The sequence below is a fragment of the Labrus bergylta genome, chromosome 2 (genome assembly GCF_963930695.1).
Source record: "Labrus bergylta chromosome 2, fLabBer1.1, whole genome shotgun sequence".
Classification (NCBI taxonomy): Eukaryota; Metazoa; Chordata; class Actinopteri; order Labriformes; family Labridae; genus Labrus; species Labrus bergylta.
Genome location: NC_089196.1, coordinates 28,190,380 through 28,215,647, shown reverse-complemented (window position 1 = coordinate 28,215,647; position 25,268 = coordinate 28,190,380). Strand labels below are relative to the sequence as shown.

Below are 25,268 nucleotides of genomic sequence, written 5' to 3'. Positions count from 1 at the left end.
TGCTGTTCTTGATCTCTCCACCAGATGCTCCCAGTTTCCATCCAATCTCTATGTTTTAAACCTCATCCTTTTTCTAGTGAGACCTGTTGTTTACTGCTCTGTTATTTAAAATCATTCATCATACTTACTTGATTTATTATATTTTTTTAGAAAGAAAAAGGTTAATAATTTACAAATTCTATAAGTTCCAATAAACCACCAAAAGGCTTTTATTAATAACCAAACAAGTGTTTTAATGAGTTACTTCAAAATATTATACATAGTGACTGTTTTCAGTGTTTCCTCAGCTATCACTGAAATGAAAAACATATTTAGAGATGAATATTTATCATTCAAAATAACTTTCTTTTAATAATTCCAACCAACCTCCTTGTAGTCCCGTGTTTAGAGAACTATACTTTTCCGCCAGCAGGGGGAACTGGAGAGTTCATCTTGATTCTCTTGATCCCTCACAAACAAAGGTGGTTTACCTGTGATTAAAAATATGAGGAAGTGCTAACATTTGATACAACCTGTTATTACTCATTGTGAGAAAAAGCCTCAGGCAAATCCAGGTTGTCCTTGAACTCGACAAACACGCTGTAACATGTTAATCTTTATTAAACTATGTTTTAGTCAGATGTGCCGTGGCTGCTTCACTTGAACTTTTACTGCTGATTTTTTCACATCAAAAAATTTACCAGGTGAGTAAACTCGACCAAACTAGATATAGAAATATTATCAAATCATAAAAGCAATGTTAGATCGCTTGTACTGTTGACAGAGATGACATTAAACAGCATGATGTTCCAAAATATAAAGGCAAACAGGCAGTAAAACAAACAGACAATAAAAGCATAGAATAAAATATTAAAATGAAAAAGAATGTCTGAAGTACAGAAGTAAAACAAGGGACAGACTCTGCAAGTCTGATCTCTGGCAGGCTGTTCCACTGTCTGGGGGGCTATGACAGCAAAAGCCATGTCCGCTTTAGTTTTCAGCCTGGACCCTGGAACAGCCAGTGGAGAACTGCCAGAGGATCTCAGACTGCGTCCTGGTTCATAAGGGGTTAAAAGCTCTAAAATATATGTAGGAGCCAGCCCATGTTGTGGTTTGAAAGTAATTAAAATAATCTTAAAATCAGTGAAGGGATGCTAAGATTGGAGTTATATGAGCACATTTGTTTTTTCTTGTTAAAAGCCGGGCTGCTGCGTTTTGGATTGTTTGAATGTGTTTGATTTATTTTTTTACTGAGTTAGGTGTATAATGAATTACAGTCTTCAAGGCTGGAGGAAATAAAAGCGTGGATGATTTTCTCCAGCTCTTTTTGCGACATGGGTGATTTGACAAACATGTGAATAATGTAGAGTATTGTGTGTGATCAGGTCTGAAACGAGGCGCCCTGTTAGGGTTTCAGTAATTATTTATGCTGTAAAGGTTATCAAAAATGAAGTGAGATAGTTTCTGTCAGTGCTGAAAATGTAATTTGTTTCCTCTTGTGGGGTGTTATCAAGTTAAAAGCATCTGACCTAAACTAACACTTTAACCAGTAGTTTAAAAAGTAGTCATTTACATGTCCGGATTACAACATTTTATATCAACAAGTTAAACATTTTGTGAACTTCTTCCTAACAACAGCAACAGTCCTCTGCTCTAAAAGTGCCTCCTTCCTGTTGGCTGCTACCAAGAAGGGGAGAGACTTGTTTTCCATAGCCAATTGGTAGTTGCCATTAGCTGACACAGCCAATAGGAACAGAGATCAAGTGTAATTACTCTGACTTACAGATTTTTAACCAATAAAAATAAACATATAATCACGGAGCTCATGTTCCACCCGACCCCCAACTCCACTCTCGTTTCACTTTGAATTCTTTTCGTGTCCCAGCAAGAAATTAATTGGGTGAATGAACTTGACGAAAACTAGATAAACAAGTATGAACAAGTAATAATAGAATAGCTGTATAGTTTAAAGGTTATCAGATAACATATTACTAAGATTACATTCATTTTATTGTGAAATCTCATCAACACCTACTCTAATGACCGAACTCTAATAAAACATTCAGATAGTTGGCCTTTTAGGTCAACATTAACTGAAATCACAAAGCGTCCTCCTGTACGTCTGCTGTTAAGATCCTATCACAGTAACTGATCTAAAAACGGTGATCCATGAATACTTTTCCTGAAGTAACCTGCACCCCATGTGTTCAGCCCATTGATATGGTTTTTATTCCTCTTGAGGTGATGACCTATCAGTCAGATTTAAACTTAGCCTAAGGATTTACCAACAAATAAAAAAGGTTAACTTATGATCAGTAGGACTGATTAAACAACTAAGCAAGGTGATAGTTTCTGTCAGTGATGAGAATGTAATTAGTTCCTCTTGTGGGGTGTTATCCAGTTCAAAGCATCTGACCTAAACTAGTCGAACAGCATTCTGTTCACTCACACAACACAGTGACGGATAAAGACTCTGAATCTGACAAACCTATCTTCAATCTAATGACTTCAGATTATTTTCGGATAGAATTGAAATGTTGAAGTCAGAAAGTATTGGATTGAACTACAGCCAAAAGGTCTTAGACTTAGAAACTTTATTTATCCCTGAGGGCAATTCGGTTCCAGAGTCCACCCAGACCATGTATACATTTACAAACAAACAACAGATGGAGTATGTCAGAGACAACAAACAAATCAGCACTTGACAAAGATGAGCACTGACACCCTCGTGTGGTCTCTTTGGGCAATGACACCCTTTATTCTTAATGAACAAAATTGGTAATGTCTTTGTAAATCAAAAGTGACTAATTTATATATTTAGTGACTTTTAATATCAACAATAGATTTGGAAATTGATATTTGTCAGACGGAATAAATGTTTATTTCTCTTCTGAGTCTTTGTAACTTCATGGCTGTGGATGAAGATATTTAGTCTCTGTGATGTGAATTCTTCTCATGTGGCATAAATGGTGGCCCATGGTGTCCAGAGTTATCACTATAACTAAATGTCTTGCTGGAGTTATACGTGTGCTTTCAGCCACTATATAAGATCCCATAAGTGTTGTACTTTTCTTCAAGTTAAGGGAACTGAAGAGTTGATCTTGATTCCCCCTCACAAACAGATTCAGTTCATCAGTGTGTTAGACTAAGATAAAGTGCTCAGATCTTGCACTTTAATAAAACCAGTTACCAGGAAGGGGTGGGACTTGTGTTCCATAGCCAATCGGTAGTCGACATAACTGACACAGCCAATAAGAACAGAGTCCCAGTTTAGTTACTCTGACTGACACATTTTTAACCAATTACATTATACAAATAAACACGAGCTCATGTTCCACCCTCAACTCCACTCTCGTTTCACTTTAAATTGTTTTTGTGTCACAGCAAGAATTTCATCGGGTGAGTTACCAGAAAACTAGATACTCAAAAATGAAGAGGTAGCCTAATGTTACCTGTATAGTTTAAATGTTATCAGATAATGTCTTAATGATTATATACATTTAATTGTCAATTCTGAGTAAAAATACACCTGAGATGGATTAATCTTCAGATTCACACTCTGTGCTGCATTTATTATTCAGACAGGAAAATATTTGTGTGGTTTTCCGTAACCATAAAAATAAAGGACATAATGAAAAATCCATTATATGCGAGTTATTAAACACAACACTGCAACCTTACTCCAATGTACAGAGATAACCAACATAACTGATATGAACATGAGACACTGTATTCTTTACTGACCTAACATAGCGATGGCAAAAAATACTGTAAATATCAGTTCTCATAAAAATAACTTCCTTCATGTATTTATATGAACATAAATACAGAAGATGAATAGATACTGGGCAGCACTATTGAAGTTACAGTCACACCTGCATGCTAATGTTTATTAAAGGTACACTTGAGGAGCGCCTCTTTACTAGTCCCTCTGAATACCTGAGAGATTAACATTTTATATCAGTACACCATTGCCACACATTACATACAGTTGTTGCTTCTCGCCTGTAATCATTCGCTGTACTTTGCATTTGCTCATACAATCGGAACTATCCTGGCTAATGAGTATAAGCTTTCATTTCAAATGTCCACTCCTATATGAAATGAAAAGAAAACCTACAAACTCTATGAACACAGACATGTTCTAACTGTCCAAACGATGGAGAGCTAAAGAACTTGAATCTTTTACAGAACTAAGGGACAGCTGACTGGCCAACAGCAATGCACAGTAGGCGCGACAGATAGACTAAGGCATATAAGAGTAATATAAAAGAACAAGTAGAAATGCATGAAAGGATATGCAATCTTCATAACAATCAGCGTGAATATTCAGCTATTTCTATAAGCTTAATGTAATTCATGCCCAGAACTAAGCGAGAACTAAGCAGAGGCTGTGAGACTCTTCACTTTTTCCCACTTGTCACTCAAATCTTCATTCATATCAAATCACATAATTCTTTAAAGTTGTTCATTTTGCAATAATTGACCTTTGCTTGTGTAACATTGCAGCACTTACTGTCCTGGGTTTGTTTGTGTAAGCATTATGTTACAGTTCATACCAAAGTACAAAGTAAGTAAAAGCAAACACACAGCTTTGATTTAGTTCAGTCAATTTTTATTTAGTTTCAGGATTTGCGCAATATAATTGTTGTTCTCTTTATCGGATCCTTACCTTTATTTATTCTTTTCTTCAGTTCCCCATGTGGTCCTGCAGCTAAAGGGGCTGGTTCAGCACTTCCTGGGTATTTATAAGATTGAAGATGTTATCACGGACATCATTGGGGCAAATCGACTGTAGTGTTTATCTTGAGTTATGTCACCTTTTTCTCATCCCACTGATGACTGTCTGTCTCTCTTAACCCTGCTCCTCCTCTCTCTCTCTTTTATTGTATTTAAGGAACATTTTTATTTTATAATATTAATTTTTAAATTCACAAACAGATAGTTTATTTTCCATGTGTTTTCATTGTTAATAAAATACATATTGATATATATCGAGTATCGCCATTCAGCTAAACAATATCAAGATATGAGTTTTGGTCCATACCGTCCAGCCCTATGCCTTAGTTTGATTTAGTTTTGAGGTAATTTACCTTATTTCCTTTGAACTTTTGTTTTTATTAACTTAAATGAAGTCTGCTGAAATGCCTTCCTACCACCTTCCTAATCACTTGAGCTAAACTACTTTACAAGTATATGAATTCAGTGATATTACAGGAATTGCTATGAATGATGTCTGCACTCATTGATTTCTTTACTAATGAGTAATGTGCTACTGTACATGTTACCCTTTTAAATATTTTAAATCCTTTCTCTAGGTTCTCAAACAGAGCTGTTCTTTCCATTGGAATTAGTCTCTGATGACATCATGGCGACTGCAGCAGCAGGTGAGTCCAGTCAGACTCTGTTTTATCCTCTGTCTACATGTTTAAAGACTCCAAAAGAGATACTGAGACATTTAAGCAGGTCAGTGAGTCTTGGATTTAAGAAATAGTAACAGCCTTAACACTTTTTATTTTCTTGAGCAGATATATTTTATGCATCACTACATACAATATATCATTCTAAACACAGAGGGGTCTGGTGTATGTCCTTAACTTTATAAAGGATGAATGTGCACCTTTTTTGATCCAGTAGATGTCGTCCTTGAGCACCAGCATGAAACCAAAATCAACTGCTGTTTGGCCAACCACTCTCCCCTTGCGTTAGCACATAGTTATCAAACTGTCAGATTGTCAAAGTCCCTGCTCCTCTCCGCTCACATCACCGCTCCCTCTCACTCTGCCCGACCCTGAGCAGGTTAGATGACAGAGCAAGGTGCTCTAACTATGCGAGGTGTTGCATGTAATGTGGTAAAATATATAAATGTATGCTCATTTAGATATAATAGTAATGTGACTGGGCTTAGACAGGCTACATAAACTTAATTGAAAGGCTCAAATATATTTTTCGGCTCCAGATGGATATGTATTTTTTTCTTTACATCGCGATGACGATGCTGTAACAATATATCGTGCAGCCCTATAGTGAATTAAATGCAGAGAAATATAATGGTGATTGAGTCTGTAGTAAAGGCTTTCTTCTCAGAAAAACATATCACATTCAAAATTCCCTCTTAAAATATCACAGTGCAGCATATAAGTGCAATTAGCCTTCTTTCATATTTTAGGACAAAATAAGTTTCTATGTCTACCTGCATTCCAAAACTAAAAGAGATTAATGTCAATAAATAATGAAATGCAATGTTTGCATATATGTAAGGCAGACATAGTTAGTATTTGTAAGTTTCTCTTTCTCTTAAGTAACTCTCTTCACGATGGTTTGACATCCTAATATATATAATAGGCCTATTTTTCATGTTTCATTCTGTTGACATATTTCACAACAGGAAGTTTTCCTGCACTCCTTCATAAAGTGATCATTTCACTCTCAGACTGTACGGCACTATTGTCTGAAATCTCTGAATAAAGTTTAACTTTTATTTGTCATCATAGTTTTAGCTTACCTTGTGCATTTTAATTTGATATTTTTAATCCTCCATCATTCAATATTTTGCTCTATTTCTGTTATTGGGCTATTTTCTTACCTTGTGCCGTTGGACCACCTAACTGTGTTCAAAATACATGAACTCCAGTATGTGTTCAAACTCATCTCTGTGTGTTCTCAAAGTGAATTATTAAAGAGGGAAAACACACAAACAAAAACTGATACAAAGTTATTTTGGGTAAGAAGCATAAAACAGGGTTTTTCCTGCATAAACAATTCTTTGGCGCCCCCCAAAGAGGTTTTACCCAGCGCCAAAGGAAAATCCAGAGCGCCAAAAGAAAAAAAAGACGATGAAAACTGCAAATCAAATCCTCCCTGAAAGTTAAAAGTATCAATACATCAAACGACTGTTGAACAAGCAGAACATAAACTTAAATACGACGTCTCTGACTTCTAGCAGTCATCTCCCCTCTCATCCGTTTACGCATGTGGCTCGCGCTGGATAGCCAGCTGATTGACTGTTCGTTTCTTTTGATTGGTTCCGTCCGCTCCGCTGACACCCACAAGCGCTAAATTCGGGTTGATTTTCCGTTTGGAGTTAATTTCAAAGAGCAATGCTCTTCATGGCGGTAAATATTTATCCCAACAGTCATGTTAAAACTATACTAAACCGCGTATGGCGTATAGCTGCGGCTACTTGTCCCTGCTCCTCTGCTGTCTGCAGACGGGTCATCAGGGGGGGCACGCCGAGACGAGACACACCAACATACATGGCTGCAAACGCGCACACACACACCGGAACACCAACCACCGCACACACCTGTTGACTTGTAGTGAAACGGAACCCGGTTGATCCGCTATCCGTATGGACCGAGTCGGGAACGCACGTTCAACTTTTCTCTGTTCAATTCCAACGTGTCTGCTTTTATCAACAATCAATATCTTAACGACTGTAACGTCAGCCAGCTGTAGTCTGTGAACTTCTCCACACAGACTGTCAACCAGCGCTGCGTTAGAGCCAGCAAATATATTTTTATTATTTCTCAATTTCCTGATCTGATCAAATTATCCAAATTATCTGTGACTTAAATCTGTGATTATTTGACATAATACCTTAGTAATTCAAATAAATGTACTTTTGGCAGGATGTGACCTCGCCTCTCCCAATCTCATTACACCCCTCTCCCTCAAAATCCCTCTCCTCCCATGTTTCATTGTTGCAATTAAAAAAAATTCTTTACCAGATTGAATTGGGGTTTCAGTAACTTAAGCATAATGATAATATTATTTATAAAATGGTCAGAAATAACAGGAAATGCACAGATTTCTGTCAAATAAGGTAATACTGAGCCAGGACAAACCCTGTAAAAGTATAAAATCCTACCACTTCTCGTCTCCACTTCTTTTTAAAGCCAACTGTCACCCTACAGAGGCTCTGCCTTAAAAAGGAGAGGCATTTTTAGTTTTAATAATAAAAACAAGCGATTATCACGTCAGGCCAAATCTTGACCTTAAACAAAGAAATCTAAAAACATGTTCAAAACTTTTTCACCTATAATAATAATAATAATAATAATAATAATAATGATGCATTTTATTTAAGGGTGCCTTTCATGTCACTCAAGGTCACCTTACAGACACAGCAGTAGAGTAAAAAACACGAACACTATCAACTACTTATAAACAAAAACACAAAAACAGCAGCTGTGAGCTGTGATCTGAAGGTGGGGAGATAGTTAATGTCATGGATGGTTTGTGAGAGAGAGAGTTCCAGAGACGGGGGGCCGTACGGCTAAATGCTCGAGATCCCATTGATGATAGGCAGAAAGGAGGTGTGGTGAGGAGCATGGAGGAGGCAGAACGGGGGGACCAAGAGGGTGTGCAGGCAGGGTCCGAAATTAACTTTTTGACTCACCGGCCAAGGTGGCAGGTAGATGAACAATTTCATATCAGTCGATATATAAATAATAATAAATTTAAAATCAGATTTTTGTTCCTGAGTGAAAGATGAAGAAACCAGATGGTTAATTATGGTTTAATTATTCTTTATTGTCAGAACATGAAGAATTATAATTAAACAGGAACATTTCACCATCATAAGCTCAGAGCACGGAGGTAAACAAATCAAGTAAAAAAAGGCAGTGACTAACAATAAATAATACACACACATGTAGGCACACACACACAGACTTACCTTTAAATAGAAAGACATTTTAGCTGTGGACTTCCAGCTGAATGTGAATGTTTGATAGTTGTGTGGGTTTATTTACAATGTTACAATTCACTTAGCAGACGCTTAGCGCTCAGTCTGTAGGGACTTGGGTTGGGAACCGGAGGGTCGCCGGTTCAAGTCCCATTGTGGACCAAATATGGAAGTTGGTCTGGTAGCTGGAGAGGTGCCAGATCACCTCCTGAACACTGCCGAGGTGCCCTTGAGCAAGGCACCAAACCCCCTCCCCACCACCAGCTCAGGAGCGCCTGCTGTGGGCAGCTCCGTCACTCTGACATCTCTCCATTAGTGCATGTCCATAGGATCCTGTTTGTGCATGTGTGTATATTTCAGCCTGTGTGTGTGTTGCATGAACTACAGAGTGTAAAAACTGAAATTTCCCCTTGTGGGGATCAATAAAAGTAAATCTTAAATCTTATTACCGCTGTTTTGGATGAAAAAGATAGTCATCTACCGTTGTCTCCAAGCGTTTCTACAACAAACTAGGCCTACATCATGTCCGGTCCTGACAGTGGAGATGACTCACGGCCAACTTCCACCAGATGCATTATCTCACACTGTCGCCAGTTAGTTTGTTTAATTACCGCTATTAAAGTTATAACTTGCACGCTTTATAAAATGTGTTAGTTCATTTCACCTCCCAGGCTCCGTAGACTTCTAATTTATTTATGTGTAAAATGACATGAAAGACTGTGCACACCTATGACAAAATGTACTTGTTTCAATCATAGATGATCCGCATCCCCTGAGGCGCTGTAACAGTATTGAAGGGTTGCCACCTGACAGTGAGTGAAACTTCTATCCATTTGTATAAGAATATCTGTTTTGGTCACATCTGTATAAACAGAAAGAAAACTGGATTTAAAAAAAATAGCCAGTTAGTCTGTTTACATTTTTCTTTTCACAGTGTCTGAGTTGAGGGTTGTTCTGCTGGGGAACTCATGGTCTGAGAGGAGTTCAGTGGGGAACGTCATAATGAGAGAGACTGTGTTCAACACTGGAAAAGAAGCAGACCAATGTGAGAAAGTCAGGAGACAAATAAAGGAGAAAGACATAGTTCTTATCAACACTCCAGATCTGCTGCATCCCACCATCTCTGAAGACAAACTGACAGAACATCTGACAGACTGTGTGAGACTCTCTGATCCTGGACCTCATGTGTTCCTGTTGGTTCTCCAGCCTGATGACTTCACAGAGGAATATAAACAGAGATTCTGTAGAGTTCTTAAACGCTTCAGAGATCAGTCATTTGAGCATTCACTGATACTGATATCAACACCCAGAGAGCAGGGCTCAAGTGTTGTTAAAATATATTTGCAAAATCAACCCTTAAAAGAGATGATCAGAGAATGTAGATACAGATATATGGAGGAGGCAAACCTTGAACTTCCAGAGCTGTTGACCCGTTTCAGTCAAATTGTGAAAGAACACAATGGAGAGCATGTCATCTGTGAAGGGTTCATGGATGCCCCTGATGATATACAAAGAATACCAAAAAAGGAAACAATGTCCAGAATCGTGGATGCTGTTAGATCTTCTGGTAAGAGATCTGTTCTAATCAAAATGTTTAAACTCAAAATCATTACTGATCTCATGAGAATATGAAGCTGATAGTCAATGATGTCATCTTTTCACAGCTCTTTTTACAGGTATTTTTAGCTGGGCTAACAGGGTGACACCCCCTCCCTCAGGGGAAAGTAAGTAAACTTTCATAAATAGACACATTTTATTATTACTGACCAGTACAATATTGGCGCCACTGTGGTTGACCCTTATCCCCCCAAAACTCATCTCCCTTTAGAGAAAACTTGGGAAATTATAATCACTTTTATTTTATTTTATTATTATTATAAATATATTGTATCCAAAAATGTGAAACCGGAATCCAATAGAGACTTGACTGTATGATCTGATAGCAGTACAAAGTTCAGCTCCCGCACTAAAAAACAACTTGGGCCCATGCCCATAATGCAACAGGTGGTGAGCCATTTTGTACTGATTTACAATCAATCAATCTTTATTTGTATAGTGCCAATTCATAACAAATGCTGTCTTTAGACACAAAAATAGTAGATCTAGACGGTACTCTTTATATTATTTACAAAGACCCAACATTAATCTACCATGAGCACAGTAAAGTTACAGTGGCAGGGAAAAACTGTCTTTTAACAGGAAGGAATCTGGAGCATCACCAGACTCACCAAAAGAGTGAGTTGTATAATTAAAATAATGCATATTTAAGCCATGAACAAGGTTCAAGGTTCAAGGTTGTCTTTATTATCCCTGCTAGAGGGCAATTTGTTTTGCAGTCAGCAGTAAAACACACACATACATACAGCCCGAAATGAGCAAACAACATAGAAAGGACAGTAAATAATAGATAAGAAACAGAGGCAACACAGTTAGTGGTTTAAAAAGGTGATGGCAGCAGGAACAAATGAGTTTCAGGGTGCATATTCAAAATCAGTCCTCTCGAAGGCTTTATCCGATCCAACCCAATTTGGTCTTGGTACCGTAGATACCTTGGAGAAAAAAATGTATTAAACGCTTAAGTTTTGTTAAAGGGCGTGGCCATGGCTGGGGGGTTAAAATGTATGTAAAATTACAGAAAATCACTGTAAGTTTATATATGCAAGGTCCAGCACTGTGAAGCGCAGAAGTTAAATAAGTAATAAAGTGTATTTGTATGTATTTGTGTAAACTGCTTAGCAAAAGTTATGCTGTAATAAATTAAAAGTTATGGACACATTAAATCAGGAAGCATACATGTAAATTACTGTATACTTCCTGTTTTAATGTGACGGTTTAACAGTTTGTAAACAGGTTGAGGAATATAAATATATATAATGATTATGTAGGTATGAACAGACACACACAGACAGATATTGATTTAATGGTTTATATTTTCCTGCTACTGTCTGGATTAAGCTAATTAGAAGCTAACATGAAGATTATGAGTTTTCCTTTCATTAAACCATTGAAAGCTAAATATGGAAAACAGAATGTAAGCTTTAGTTTAACCATGTGGCATGACTTAATGTCTCTCTACACGTTACATTTTATTTTTCTATTACAGTCAGAATTCTGCTGCTGGGGATAAAGGACGACAAAACAACAAAACTTGGAGACTTTATCACCGGAAAAGAACAACACAGGTCAAACTTTAAAGCAAAGCTTTCCTCAGCCAAACAAGTGGTGCAGAGTGGAGAATGGAGAGGAAAGTCTCTAACAGTTGTGAAAACTCCAGAAGTTTTCAGTGTTTCTTTGGAGAAGTGGAGAGAAGAGATGAAGAAGGCTGTGAGTCTCTGTCCTCCTGGACCAAATGTTGTGCTGCTGTTAGTGAAACCTTCTGATTTCACTGAAGAGAACAGACTAACACTGAAGTTCATCCTGAGTTTGTTTGGTCAAGATGCTTTCAAACACTCAGTGGTCATCAGCACACATAAGGAGGATAAAACAGATGTCTCTTTTAGAAGACTCATTAAAGACTGTGGAGAACGACACTACAGTATGGCTGACAACAACCGTGATGTATTAATGCAAAAGATTGAGAAAACTGTTTTTGAAAACAAAGGAACCTTTCTCACTGTCATTGAGGATTCAGTCGCCCCAAAGTCTGGTCTTATGAAAACAGCTTTGAACCTGGTTCTGTGTGGAAGGAGAGGAGCAGGGAAAACTTCAGCAGCTGAGGCCATTTTAGGTCAGACAGATCTTCATTCAGTCTCCAGCTCATCAGAGTGTGTTAAACATCAGGGAGAGGTGTGTGGACATTGGGTTTCCCTGGTGGAGCTTCCTGCCCTGTATGGAAAACCTCAGGAGGAGGTGATGAGGGAATCACTCAGGTGTGTCTCTCTCTGTGATCCTGAGGGCGTCCATGCCTTCATCCTGGTTCTACCTGTGGGTCCACTCACTGATGAAGACAAAGGAGAGTTGGAGACCATCAAGAACACATTTGGGAGTCGATTCAATGACATCACTGTGTTGCTGTTCACTGTTGAGTCAGATCCCTCAGCTCCAGCTGTTGTTAACTTTGTAAATGAAACCAAGTCCATCCAGGAGCTTCTTCAGAGCTGTGGAGGAAGATCTTTGGTTCTAAACATCAAGGACAAGCAGCAGATCCCAGAGCTGCTGGACATGGTGGAAAAGATGCACAAAGATAAATCCAAATCATTCATCTTCACAACACAAACATTTGCACATGCCCAAATAGAAACGATCACAACTCTACAGGCTGAGCTGAACAACCTGAAAACAAAAGACCCAATCATCTGTAAGTACTTTTTATTTTATTTTATAAATATAAATTATACTAAATCACTTTTTAAAATAAACAACCTATTGTTAATCATACCAAAAGTCTATTAATTGTACTCTATAAATTTGTTAGCATTAAAGATAACTCTAGGTCTTCTTTTTTCACAGGTGATGATGATAAGCTGAGTCAAGAGAGTCTCAGGATTGTGCTGATAGGGAAGACTGGCAATGGGAAGAGTTCTTCAGGAAACACCATTCTGGGAGGAAAGACATTTGAAGCCAATTCATCCCAAACATCAGTCACCAAATTGTGTCAGAAAGTACAAAGTGATGTGAACGGTCGTCCGGTCACTGTGGTCGACACTCCTGGTCTGTTTGACGATAGCTTGTCTAATGAAGAGGTTCAAGAAGAGCTGATTAAATGCATCAGTCTTCTGGCTCCAGGACCACATGTCTTCCTGTTGGTGTTACAAATCGGCAGATTTACATCAGAAGAGAAGGAGACATTACAACTCATCAAGAAAGTCTTTGGGAAGAATGCTGAAAAGTTCACCATCGTTCTTCTAACTAGAGGAGATTCATTAAAGCATGATAACAAGTCCATTGAAGAATACATTGAAGAGGAATGTGATGATTCCTTTAAGAAACTGATTGCTGACTGTGGAGGAAGATATCACGTGTTTGATAACTGTGAGGAACAAAAAAGAACACAAATCAGTGAGCTGATAACCAAGATTGAAACAATTGTGACACTAAATGGAGGCAGCTGCTACACTAATGAGATGCTGCAAGAAGCTGAAGCTGCTATAATGAAAGAAATGAAGAGACTCTTGAAGGAGAAGGAAGAAGAGATGAAGAGAGAGATGGATGAGCTTCAAAAGAAACACGAGGAAGAAATGAAAGAAAAGGAAAGAAGAATGGAAGAACAGAGGATAGAAATTGAAAAGGAGAGAAAACTGAGAGAAAAACAACTCCAAGAAAAGCAGGAGAGGATCAACAAGGAGTGTGAGGAGAGAAAGAAAGAACAGCAAAACAGAGAAGAAGAAAACAGGAAAAGAGAGCAAGAGGAAGAAATTAAGAAACAGGAATGGGAACAGAAACTCTCAGCTTTGGAGAAACAGATAAAATCTGAATCAGAATCAAAGGAAACCACAGACAAAAAGCTGGAGGAGACTAGAGAAGAGATGAGAAAGAAACAAGAGACTTGGGAGAAAGAAAGAAGAGAATGGTGGACAAAACGGACACAAGAAGATGAACAGAGACAACAGGAGGAACGAGCAAAACTTAAAAAGCTCCAAGATGAATATGAAAAAGAAAGAGAGATTAATGAAAAGAAAAGAAAGGAAGAGGACAAATACAAAAGAGAACAGGAGGAGAAGGAGAGAAGTGATATGGAGGAAAACTACAAGAAACAAATGAAGGAAATGAAGAATAAGAATGAAGTGGAGGCCAGAAAACAAGCTGAAGAACTCAATGATTTCAGACAGAAATACATGAAGGACTTCAGTGCACTGATAGAGAAACACATGGAGGAAATGTGTGAGTTGAAGCGAAGACAAGAAAGACAACTGCACAAGGCAGAAGAGAGACGTGACAAAGATTACAATCTTTTACAAAACCTCTCAGAAAGCAAAGAAAAACATCTGAAAGAAGAAAGAGAGGAATTGAAGAAAAAGCACGAACAAGAAATAAATGAAATGAAACAAAAATACAAAAGCAAATGTATTATCCTCTGATGGTTCCATCAACTCTGGCTTATGACATTAGCTGATTGAACACCGTCCGTTTTAGTTTTGTGTCTAGCTGGACCAGTGTCTAAGAACGCCACAAAGACACTTCCAATAGCAACTTAGTTCTTGCTAAAGTTTATGGATGTGATGTCATGTAAAACAAACACATGATACCTGTGCCCTAATGAAAAGGACAAGTGCTCATCCAAACACTGGGACCATGACGTCCTTGGAGGAAAATGTTTAAATGCAGACGTTGCTGACGCTGTGTTCTGGCCAGGAGAAATCCGCCACCCAAGCTGATTTGACTCAGTCGGTGACTTCATCTAACATTTAACATAACTAAAATGGTGTCATCTTTTGCTGTTTTATATACTGTAGAAAATTGTAAGAGAGATGCTGCCACAAGAGGGCGCCCTGTGTATACAGTAAAACAGGCCTGTTCCTGCTAAGAAGTGATTCCTGTTTGACTTCTCAATTCAGTTTAGATGTAAATCAAACACAATCTGAATCAGATTGTGTAATTAGTAATTTCAGGTTTTATGATCTTTGTATTTTAAAAAATGTTATCTTTTATTGTAAAATATGTTTTTTCGTTTCCTATAGTTGGTTATACACATTCAAGTTATTTCATTTATTCAAAAAATTAACATCAAGGATTTTAAGGAAATATTTTGGTAATTTTTTCAAGTTTACTTATTTTTGTAGAAATGTTCTGAGGTAAAACTTGTTTTGTTTTTCTTTTTTCTATGTCTGTGATAATAAAAAAAATCTGAACAAAACAATATATTTTCAGTTGTTGCCTTTATCATGGGGAAGTAATATTCTTACTATGTGATCTTACATTTAATAGAAGATATATGAATATCATCTAATCTACAGAGTGATTATCCCACAAATCAGCTGCTGCCTTTCATGATTTAGTTTTAAAGCTGACTTCTAAATTGTACTTTTTATGTCCGGTTAAAATGAATCAGTCAATAGTAGCCACGTTATAAACAAGTCTCTGAGAAACATAAAGCTCTAGCTTTAGAGACACGACATTTACAAACATGTTTTACGTTTCTGAGTGAAGGCTTTCTGCACACAAAGTCTGTTTTCTTTTATATCCAAAATTGCCACTGGTTTGAAAAAAAGGATCTCATGTTGTGTAAATCATGTTTGCACACTGACCCAGAAAGTTTTTCATCATTTTCTTTTTCAGAACAGGTTTGATTTTCTGTGTTTCTGCCTCCATCTCTTTTTGTCTCAGTGTTCAGGATCAATTATGTTTTAATGTGTGGTTACAGTAGAAGGCAGCAGTCTGTCTAACTCGACTTCTGACATCCTGAAATACACCTGGAAGTGATCAGGATAACTCTGCAGCTCTTATTAATGAGGAAACTCTCCTTGATATTGTCTTGTTTTCAGCAAAAGGATGAACCACATGTTTTTATTTTTTCCAACTGAAATGACCACAATATCATCTTCACTAACTGATGAGAACAGTGCGTTCATCCAATCAGCAACAATTCATGTCACCTGAAGGTACCTGGCTTTCCTGTTAGAGGTTAATGTCCTTCTCTGTTTTGTGATTTGTTGATGTTTTTTGTGATACAAAAAAAAATCCTCCGATTTAAAAAAAAAAATGCATGGACATGACGTCGCTGAGTACAGTCTCAGTGTCGTCACCTTTACTTGAGGACATTCACAGAGTTAATGGTAACCGTAAGCCTACAGGAAAACTCAAAATCAACAGCATAATACAGTTTTTCACAAATGCTACAGAAAGACACACTTCTTGAAACCTTCCTCCCTTTAATCAAAACGATGAACAGAAAACCCAGTTTTGAAATACATTCACAAAACCTCTGATTCTTCTGACAGACTCAAACAATCACATGAAAGCAGTTTTTTCTGTGCCACAATCACACACTGTTTTCACATCATACACACAGCAGTCAAAATAAAAACACCACAGAGCAGACGTCACACACTACATCCAAAAAACAAACCTGGTGGTTAGGGATCGCTCCTGAATTATTATTTTTTAATTATTTAGGAAGCAAGTAAGAAACATTAATAAAAATAAATGATACAATTACTGAAATTGCAGTTCAGTTTTCCAAGATAAATATTGATAAAGAAAACCTTTTGCACACCTGGACAGGTGCATAGGAGAGATGTCGACGAACAAAATAGAAAATGACCCCCGCACTCTGTCGTCTGCATTGTACTTTATTGCTTCACTTTAGTACTCCGAACTTCAACAGGTTGATTAATCAAAACTATGGATGGAAGCTCACTGAATATTCAGTAATACATCACAACTTTTACAATTCTTTCACTAAGTTAGTGACTTATATTTATCTATATGTTAATTTCATGTCCATGCACATTTGTTGTTGTTCTTGTACTTTTGTATATTGTTTTTAATCCTTATATTTGGTATTTTTGTATTAGATTTTTAAAATCATTTTATACTGAGCTTGCACCGTGGTTCAGAGAGAAACCTTTTTTTTGATCTTTCTGTGTGTCCAGCACTTATGGAAAAATTGACAATAAAGATGACTTTGACTTTTTGCGCTGTAATGGAGACAAATTACAGAAAAAAGAAACAATGGACCATCTTACCTCCATTTAGTAGAGGTGTGGTCTCTGAAGCGCTTACAGCAGACTTGTGAGAGAGGTTGATTAATCATCAGAATCAACCTGTTGAAGATCCGCAAGTGCAGACGACATTGTGCAGGAGTCTTTTTGTCTTGTATTGTTTTCAAAACTCAGTCACAGTTTACATATTGCATAGCCTATGTGTGATTTTTCATTCAGCCTCAGCATCGTGCCTTTCTGTTTGATCAGGCCGGAGGTCTTCATCCACATCACAGGCAATATTGTCTCTTCCTCATCTAACTCTCAGATTGTATTAATTTAAGGTGTGCACTCTGAAATGGCTTATGTTGGCTTAATTACATCATTAGCAACACATTCAGATTTTAGTCGTTGTGTGTAAACTGTGAAAACTGTGCTGTATTTGTGTTTAACTTCTGTCACCTGTTACCATTATGCTTCACAGGTGTACCATCATGTAGTAAGCGAGAAGTGTTTAGAGTTTTGCAAAAAAGAGAATGAGATTTGCAATTTGTGTCTTTGTAGGTGGACTGTATCTGTTATCACTTCTAAAGCTTCATGGACGGATCCACCTGAAGGGGGAAGGTGGGGGGGGGGTCGGTACCACTCTGTCCACCTGCCTCGTAGAATAGGTATAATATATAGACTGCTCTCATCCATATGCGATTATTATAATGTTTAACCATTAATAGTGTATATTATTCAAACAAAAAGCGGACACATTTCAGAAAGTCAAGTGTCCATTCTGTCCAACATCCCCCTCCCGAAATCTCTGCCGGTTGCTATGCGACCAACTCCGTAGATCGGCACATTTGAGCCAGCTAGCCAACCGACTCCTCTCAACTCTCAACAGCTTGATTACCACAGAAGAGGGAATTTAAACGTCATTTCAGCGGCACAAACTAAAGAAAAACTACAGAAGAAATCTTTAGTCAACTTCTGTTTACAAGTTAACTTGAAGATACTCCTCGGAGATTTGTTCTGAAGCGACGTGAGTCATAGAAGAAAATCAAGCTAGGTACGATGAGTCAAAAATAATTCAATTCAATTCAAAAAACTTTATTTGTCCCCGGGGGGCAATTCAAAGGCACACAGAGCAGTAAATTAACAACAGTGCAAGTAAACGAAACATTTTAACCTAAATATAAAGTGTCAATTTAAATACAACTTAAAGCTTAAACTTAACTTAAAAATACAAAATATAAAAGAGTAGATAAAAGTGGGCAGTGATCGGACTAACAGACGTAAACAGATGTAACCATAACTATGTGCAGTAGTGACCAGATGTAAACAGAACTATGTGCATTAAACGAGAAATAAATATATATATACAGAGCTATGTGCAAGTAGGCAAATACTAAATGATAAATTAATGACAGTTTGGCTGTGTGGTTCTGCAGTCATCAGTGTAGAGGATGAAGAGCAGAGGTGAGAGCACGCAGCCCTGAGGGGAGCCAGTTGAGGTGTGTTGGAGGTTGGAGAAGGTGTTGAAGCAAGTTGAAAGTTTGTCAGCCAGGATGTGAGGCTGCAGGGTGTTGAATGCAGAGGAGAAGTCTGCAAACAGGAGTCTGGCTGAGGTGTTGGGGTGCTCCAGGTGTTTTTGAACAGTGTCTATTATGAATGTTTTTGCATCATCGACACCTCTGCCTGCACGATAAGCAAATTGTAGCGGGTCCATCTGGGAGTCGGTTTCTCTGATGATGTGTTGCTTTACGATCCTCTCCATGGCCTTCATCACCAGAGACGTGAGGGCCACAGGCCTGAGGTCGTCCAGTGATTTGGCGTGGCTTTTCTTGGGGATGGGGATAACTGTGGACTGTTTCCACAGCTGGGGGACTGTGCTGCTGTCCATAGAGCTCTGGAACAGGGTCTGAAACACGCCCCCTAGCTGCTCGGCACAGTGCTTCAGGATGCGGCCACTGATGTTGTCTGGACCAGGTGAGCTGCTCTCCCTTGTCCTCCTGAGGGCTCTCACCACATCCTCTCTGCTGAAGGTGAGTGCAGAGTCACTGGGCTTGAGCATGGACACTGTTCCTTCCAGCTGTGTGGTGTTGTCCTTCTGGAATCTGGTGTAGAATGAGTTGAGATCGTAGAGGAGAGAAGTAGAGCTGCTGCCTGAAACCTCGATGGTTTTGATGTTGGTAGCAGCAGTGTTCACAGTAGCCATGTTTTTGAGGCCCTGCCAAGCTGAGTGGAGGTTCCCCTGTGTGAATTTTTCCTCCACTTTGTTCTTGTACTTGAGTTTGGCAGTTTTTATGGCGTGCTTGACTTCTCTGTTTACCTCCTTTTTCTCCATTTCGGAGCCGGTGAAGAAGACCCTTTTCTTCTTGTTGACGACCTCCTTGAGCTCTTTGGTGATCCAAGGTTTATTGTTGGGAAAGATTGTGACTGTTTTGGAGGGGATGATGTTGTCCACACAGAAGGAGATGTACGATGAAACAGTGTCCACATGCTCATTAATGTTGTTGGAGGGGGCAAAGAGGTTATCCCAGTCAGTGGATTCAAAGCATCCTTGTAGTGTAAGAATGCTTTCGTTGGTCCACTGCTTGATGTTCTTAACAACTTTCTTAACCCTCTTTATTATAGGAGTATATGCTGGAGCAAGCAGGATGGCATGGTGGTCAGCAGAGCCAAGAGGGGGGAGAGCAACAGATCTGTATGCGTTAGGAACTGAACCATAGCATTTATCCAGTGTCTTCCCCAGGCGGGTGCTGCATGTAATGTACTGCTGGTAGCCTTTTAGTGCTTTTTCAGGAGAGCAATGGTTGAAATCGCCCAAGATGAATTTGGGAGAGTCCGGTGATATGAGTTCCAGTTTATTTAATTAAGTTTGTGACGTGTTCAGTGGCTGTGGCTGCGTTAGCTCTGGGGTGGATGTAAACCAGGATGAGAAAAAGCTGTGGAAATTCTCTGGGGAGATAGAAAGGGCGAAGGGAGACAGCCAGAAGCTCAATGTCCGAGGTGCACAGTTTCTCCCTCATGACGATCGTCGAGCACCAGCGTGTGTTTACATAAAGACACACGCCGCCGCCATGTTGTTTCCCAGTGAGCTCACTGTCTCGATCAAGTCTTAAAGAGGCGGAAACCATCAACGTGCAGCGTGTTATCATCGTTGTTCTTATTTAACCACGTCTCAGTAAAAGCAAGAACAGAGGCAGTCCTGTACTCATGCATGTGGTTAATGTTGGCCTGTAACTCGTCCGTTTTATTACGGAGGGAGCGTACGTTAGCCAGGATGATAGATGGAAGCGGCCGTTGTTTACATGTCTCCCGTTTAAGCCTGGCTCTGATTCCTCCCTTTCTCTTTCCCCTCCTGGTTACCTTGTTATTTTTGTGAGCGGAGTTGTCTTGGCTGACTGAGTTATCCCGGAGAATTTCTTCTGGAAGCATGTCTGTATTGATGGCATGATGAGTTTTAAATCCGAGCTGCAGCAGAATGTCTCGTGTGAGATACTGCTTGACTTAATCATATTTAACACAATCGATATGATCACTGAGTCTTTTACAAAAAGTAAATGTGAATAAATTTGTGATAGATCGACAGTTAACGGGAGACTGGATTCAAATTCTGGGTTGACTGAGTCAACTCTGCAGGGGCTCCACAAGATGGCGCCGCTGACCGGCTAAAAACAGATGGAGGTAGGTTGACAATTTGCTCTTTATCACTACTTTAGCGTTTTTTTAATCCCAAATATCTGGTCCTCTTTTTTTTAGACGTGTATTATATAAATGTATTCAGGAATTGTAGAATGAATATAATCAGAAAGCCTTCAACTTTACAATAACCTTCAAAGAAGTAAAGTTAAAGATTTGTAAAAATTACTATTAAAAATATGTTGTAACGAGGGCTGTCGCTATAACCGCAAAAATGAATTACCGCTGTGTAAACATGCTAATTGCGTTAAACGGAGGCAACCCCCATAAGCACTAAACCTGTTCTCTACTGTAAGGGGAAAGCAGTTTCATGAGTGATTCATATAACAGGTAGGGGTCCTACAAGAAGACCATGAAACAAATCTACAGAGACTTTAAGGTAAACGACCTGACATCTTAGGCAGCTTTAAGAAAAGACAATTAATGAAGGAAACTCAAATCATGAAGGATCATCAAGGTGTCGATAACGTTGGAGACTAAAGGAAACCTTTATGAACCAGACTACATGGAGGAATAACTTTTGCAGAAAGAGACGGCCGAGGAAGAAAGATGAAAAACGTGTGTGGTGTTTGGTAAGTTGTTTTATTTATTTAGTACTACTTTCCTGGTGGTTGGTATAGCAGCTCTCTTTTTATGTTGAGGTGGTTTTATACCTCCAAACTTGTATAACTTTATTTAATTAACTTCAGTTTCATAATAATAATAATAATAATAATAATAATAAATTAGATTATATAGCGCTTTTCTAAATACTCAAAGACGCTGAGTTTAACCTTCAGGACTAGAGAAACTAGGCAAATGTATTCTCTACTAAACCTTATCTGATAACAAACATTATCGTGATATATCGTGAATTTGATAACAAACATTTAATGTCTAACAATGATCTTTTGTATGTCCTTTTTTATTATTTGGTACTAAAAGCATTATATATCAGAGTACCATATGCTTTGCTCAATGTTAGCTGACATATTGAGTCTGTAGATAATATCAATGCTTTCTTAAATCTGTTTTTCTCTGCATAGTTTTGTTATAAAGAGCCCTTTGCTGTCTGCCATTTTTTTTGTTTACATCTCAGACACCAGGTTATCTCTCCTTTATAATACCACCGTTTATAATGAAAAACAAAATCATGTAAACTATTCATCAGATGAGTTAAATATGATAAATTATGACTTCACAGACAACATTTGATTCATATTGTGTATTTAAAAAACAACAGACTTCAGTAAGTGATTGACCTGTTGCTTCACCAAATCTTGAAGTTGTATGATTACATAAAGTGCCTGCGCTGCCACAAGAGGGCGCACTGTCTATTTAAACTGGCTTTTTCTCCAGATATTTTTTTTCATTTCTGTTAAAGGAGCTGCAGTTGAATATTTCTTCTCACCTCAGTGTTTATGTAATTCATACTTTCATACTCATACCTACTTTTTCCCATTCCTCTTATCACTTATTCTTCAGTTTTGATCGTAGATTAAACCTGGCTTCGTAACTTTCTGACAAGGTCTACATATTTACTATATTTGATCACAGTGGAAGCAACATCACCTCGTCGTCATAGACAAACCACATGCAGGTAAATCATGCTATTGCTCTCGGAGACTTGGAATGCCCAAGATGGGAAGACCATCTCTTGATCTCTTACAGGGTTAGACTCTGGGCTACTAATGGGTATGTACATCCATGTTTTTCTTCTCCTACGTAGGTAGACTGTCAGGTAAGTCTATTGTCATCTCTCAATGCAGTTACAGTGCAGAAACCTCAGGCATCATCGGCACCAAATCAACAATCTCTAAACTCGACAGTTTTTCTCTGGCTATTAACCACTCCTCAGTTTCTCCCTCCCCTCAGGTTAAGAGTCTGGGTGTCATCCTAGACAGAACACTATCATTCCAAGCTCACATCAATAATGTCACCCGGTCTGCTTATTTCAATCTTCGTAACATTAATCGCCTCCGCCCGTCCCTCCCTCCCAAACAGTACCGCCATCCTCGTCAACACCTTGATAACATCCCGTTTTGACTACTGCAACTCCCTTCTCTTTGGTCTCCCTCTCAAGTCCATCCACAAACTTCAACTGGTCCAGAACTCTGCCGCTCGCATCATCACCAGAACGCCCTCTGGTAATCACATCACTCCTGTTCTACAGCAGCTTCATTGGCTCCCGGTTAAACATCGCATCACCTTCACAATTCTGTTCCTCACCTTCAAGGCCATCCACAACCTCGCTCCGCTTTACCTCTCTGAACTCCTGCACATCAACACACCTACCCGCACTCTCAGGTCTTCTTCTTCCATTCAACTCACTGCACCACCCGCCCACCTGTCCACCATGGGGTCCAGGGCCTTCAGCTGCTCTGCCCCCCACCTCTGGAACTCCCTCCCACCACACATCCGTAATATCGACTCTCTTTCCAAATCTTATCTCAAAACACATCTTTTTCAACTGGCATAGTCAGTCTGATCATTCTCCATCCGGTCTCAGAAATCCTTTACATCCTGTGCATTTGTGTTTTTTTTGTGGTTTTAATGTTAATTTTATCGTTGTGTTGTTACTTTGCTGTTTTTATCTCTGCTTTGTAAAGTGACCTGGAGAGTTTTGAAATGCGCCTTTAAATAAAATGTATTATTATTATTATTTGAATCCTTTTTCTGTCGCAGCAAGAAATTCAAGGGGTTAATTAACTTGACGAAAACTAGATACACAAGTATGAACAAGTAATAATAGAATACCTCTATAATTTAAAGGTTATCAGATAACATATTACTAAGATTACATTAAATTTATTGTTAAATCTCATCAACACCTACTCTAATGACCGAACTCTAATAAAACATTCAGATAGTAGGCCTTTTAGGTCAACATCACAAAGCGTCCTCCTGTAAGTCTGCTGTTAAGATCCTATCACAGTAACTGATCTAAAAACAGTGATCCATGAATACTTTTCCTGAAGTAACCTGCACCCCATGTGTTCAGCCCATTGATATGGTTTTTATTCCTCTTGAGGTGATGACCTATCAGTCAGATTTAAACTTAGCCTAAGGATTTACCAACAAATAAAAAAGGTTAACTTATGATCAGTAGGACTGATTAAACAACTAAGCAAGGTGATAGTTTCTGCCAGTGATGAGAATGTAATTAGTTCCTCTTGTGGGGTGTTATCCAGTTCAAAGCATCTGACCTAAACTAGTCGAACAGCATTCTGTTCACTCACACAACACAGTGACTGATAAAGACTCTGAATCTGACAAACCTATCTTCAATCTAATGACTTCAGATTATTTTTGGATAGAATTGAAATGTTGAAGTCAGAAAGTATTGGATTGAACTACAGCCAAAAGGTCTTAGACTTAGAAACTTTATTTATCCCTGAGGGCAATTTGGTTCCAGAGTCCACCCAGACCATGTATACATTTACAAACAAACAACAGATGGAGTATGTCAGAGACAACAAACAAATCAGTACTTGACAAAGATGAGCGCTGACACCCTCTTGTGGTTACTTTGGGCAATGACACCCTTTATTCTTAATGTATTCTTAAAGTGTTTATTTCTCTTCTGAGTCTTTGTAACTTCATGGCTGTGGATGAAGATATTTAGTCTCTGTGATGTGAATTCTTCCCATGTGGCATAAATGGTGGCCCATGGTGTCCAGAGTTATCACTATAACTAAATGTCTTGCTGGAGTTATACGTGTGCTTTCAGCCACTATATAAGATCCCGTAAGTGTTGTACTTTTCTTCAAGTTAAGGGAACTGAAGAGTTGATCTTGATTCCCCCTCACAAACAGATTCAGTTCATCAGTGTGTTAGACTAAGATAAAGTGCTCAGATCTTGCACTTTAATAAAACCAGTTATACCTCAGTTTCAAAAGTAGTCATTTACATGTTTGGAATACATCATTTATATAAACAAGTCATTTTGTGTGTGAACTTCTTCCTGTCGACAGCAACAGCCGGCTGCTGTAAAAGTGCCTCCTTCCTGTTGGCTGCTACCAGGAAGTGGTGGGACTTGTTTTCCATAGCCAATCGGTAGTCGACATAACTGACACAGCCAATAAGAACAGAGTCCCAGTTCAGTTACTCTGACTGACACATTTTTAACCAATTACATTATACAAATAATCACGAGCTCATGTTCCACCCTCAACTCCACTCTCGTTTCACTTTCAATTATTTTTTGTGTCACAGCAAGAATTTAATCGGGTGAGTTACCAGAAAACTAGATACTCAAAAATGAACAAGTAGCCTGATGTTACCTGTATAGTTTAAAGGTTATCAGATAACGTTTTACTAAGATTATATAAATTTTATTGTCAATTCTT

At 38.5% G+C, this 25,268-nt stretch overlaps 1 protein-coding gene across 3 annotated transcripts; it reads left to right on the top strand.

Moving 5' to 3' along the window:
* The first annotated feature begins 568 nt into the window (after nucleotides 1–568).
* Nucleotides 569–15,464, top strand: LOC110005928 (uncharacterized). 3 transcript variants are annotated; one of them, XM_065950746.1, is made up of 8 exons: nucleotides 569–683; nucleotides 4,674–4,721; nucleotides 5,298–5,366; nucleotides 9,427–9,480; nucleotides 9,603–10,235; nucleotides 10,333–10,392; nucleotides 11,772–12,965; nucleotides 13,118–15,464. In XM_065950746.1, the coding sequence occupies exons 3-8, from the start codon at nucleotides 5,348–5,350 to the stop codon at nucleotides 14,683–14,685; spliced, it is 3,528 nt and encodes a 1,175-aa protein (XP_065806818.1). In that variant the 5' UTR covers nucleotides 569–683; nucleotides 4,674–4,721; nucleotides 5,298–5,347; the 3' UTR covers nucleotides 14,686–15,464. The 3 variants fall into 3 exon arrangements, with proteins under 3 accessions (XP_065806818.1, XP_065806829.1, XP_065806821.1); XM_065950757.1 differs by lacking the exon at nucleotides 4,674–4,721 and having other exon boundaries at nucleotides 575–683; XM_065950749.1 differs by lacking the exon at nucleotides 569–683 and having other exon boundaries at nucleotides 4,542–4,721.
* Nucleotides 15,465–25,268: the final 9,804 nt, after the last annotated feature.

Coding starts and splice junctions, on each gene's coding strand:
- LOC110005928 (XM_065950746.1), top strand. Junction 10,236..10,332: donor GGATGCTGTTAGATCTTCTG/GTAAGAGATCTG, acceptor ATCTTTTCACAG/CTCTTTTTACAGGTATTTTT. Junction 10,393..11,771: donor ACCCCCTCCCTCAGGGGAAA/GTAAGTAAACTT, acceptor TTTCTATTACAG/TCAGAATTCTGCTGCTGGGG.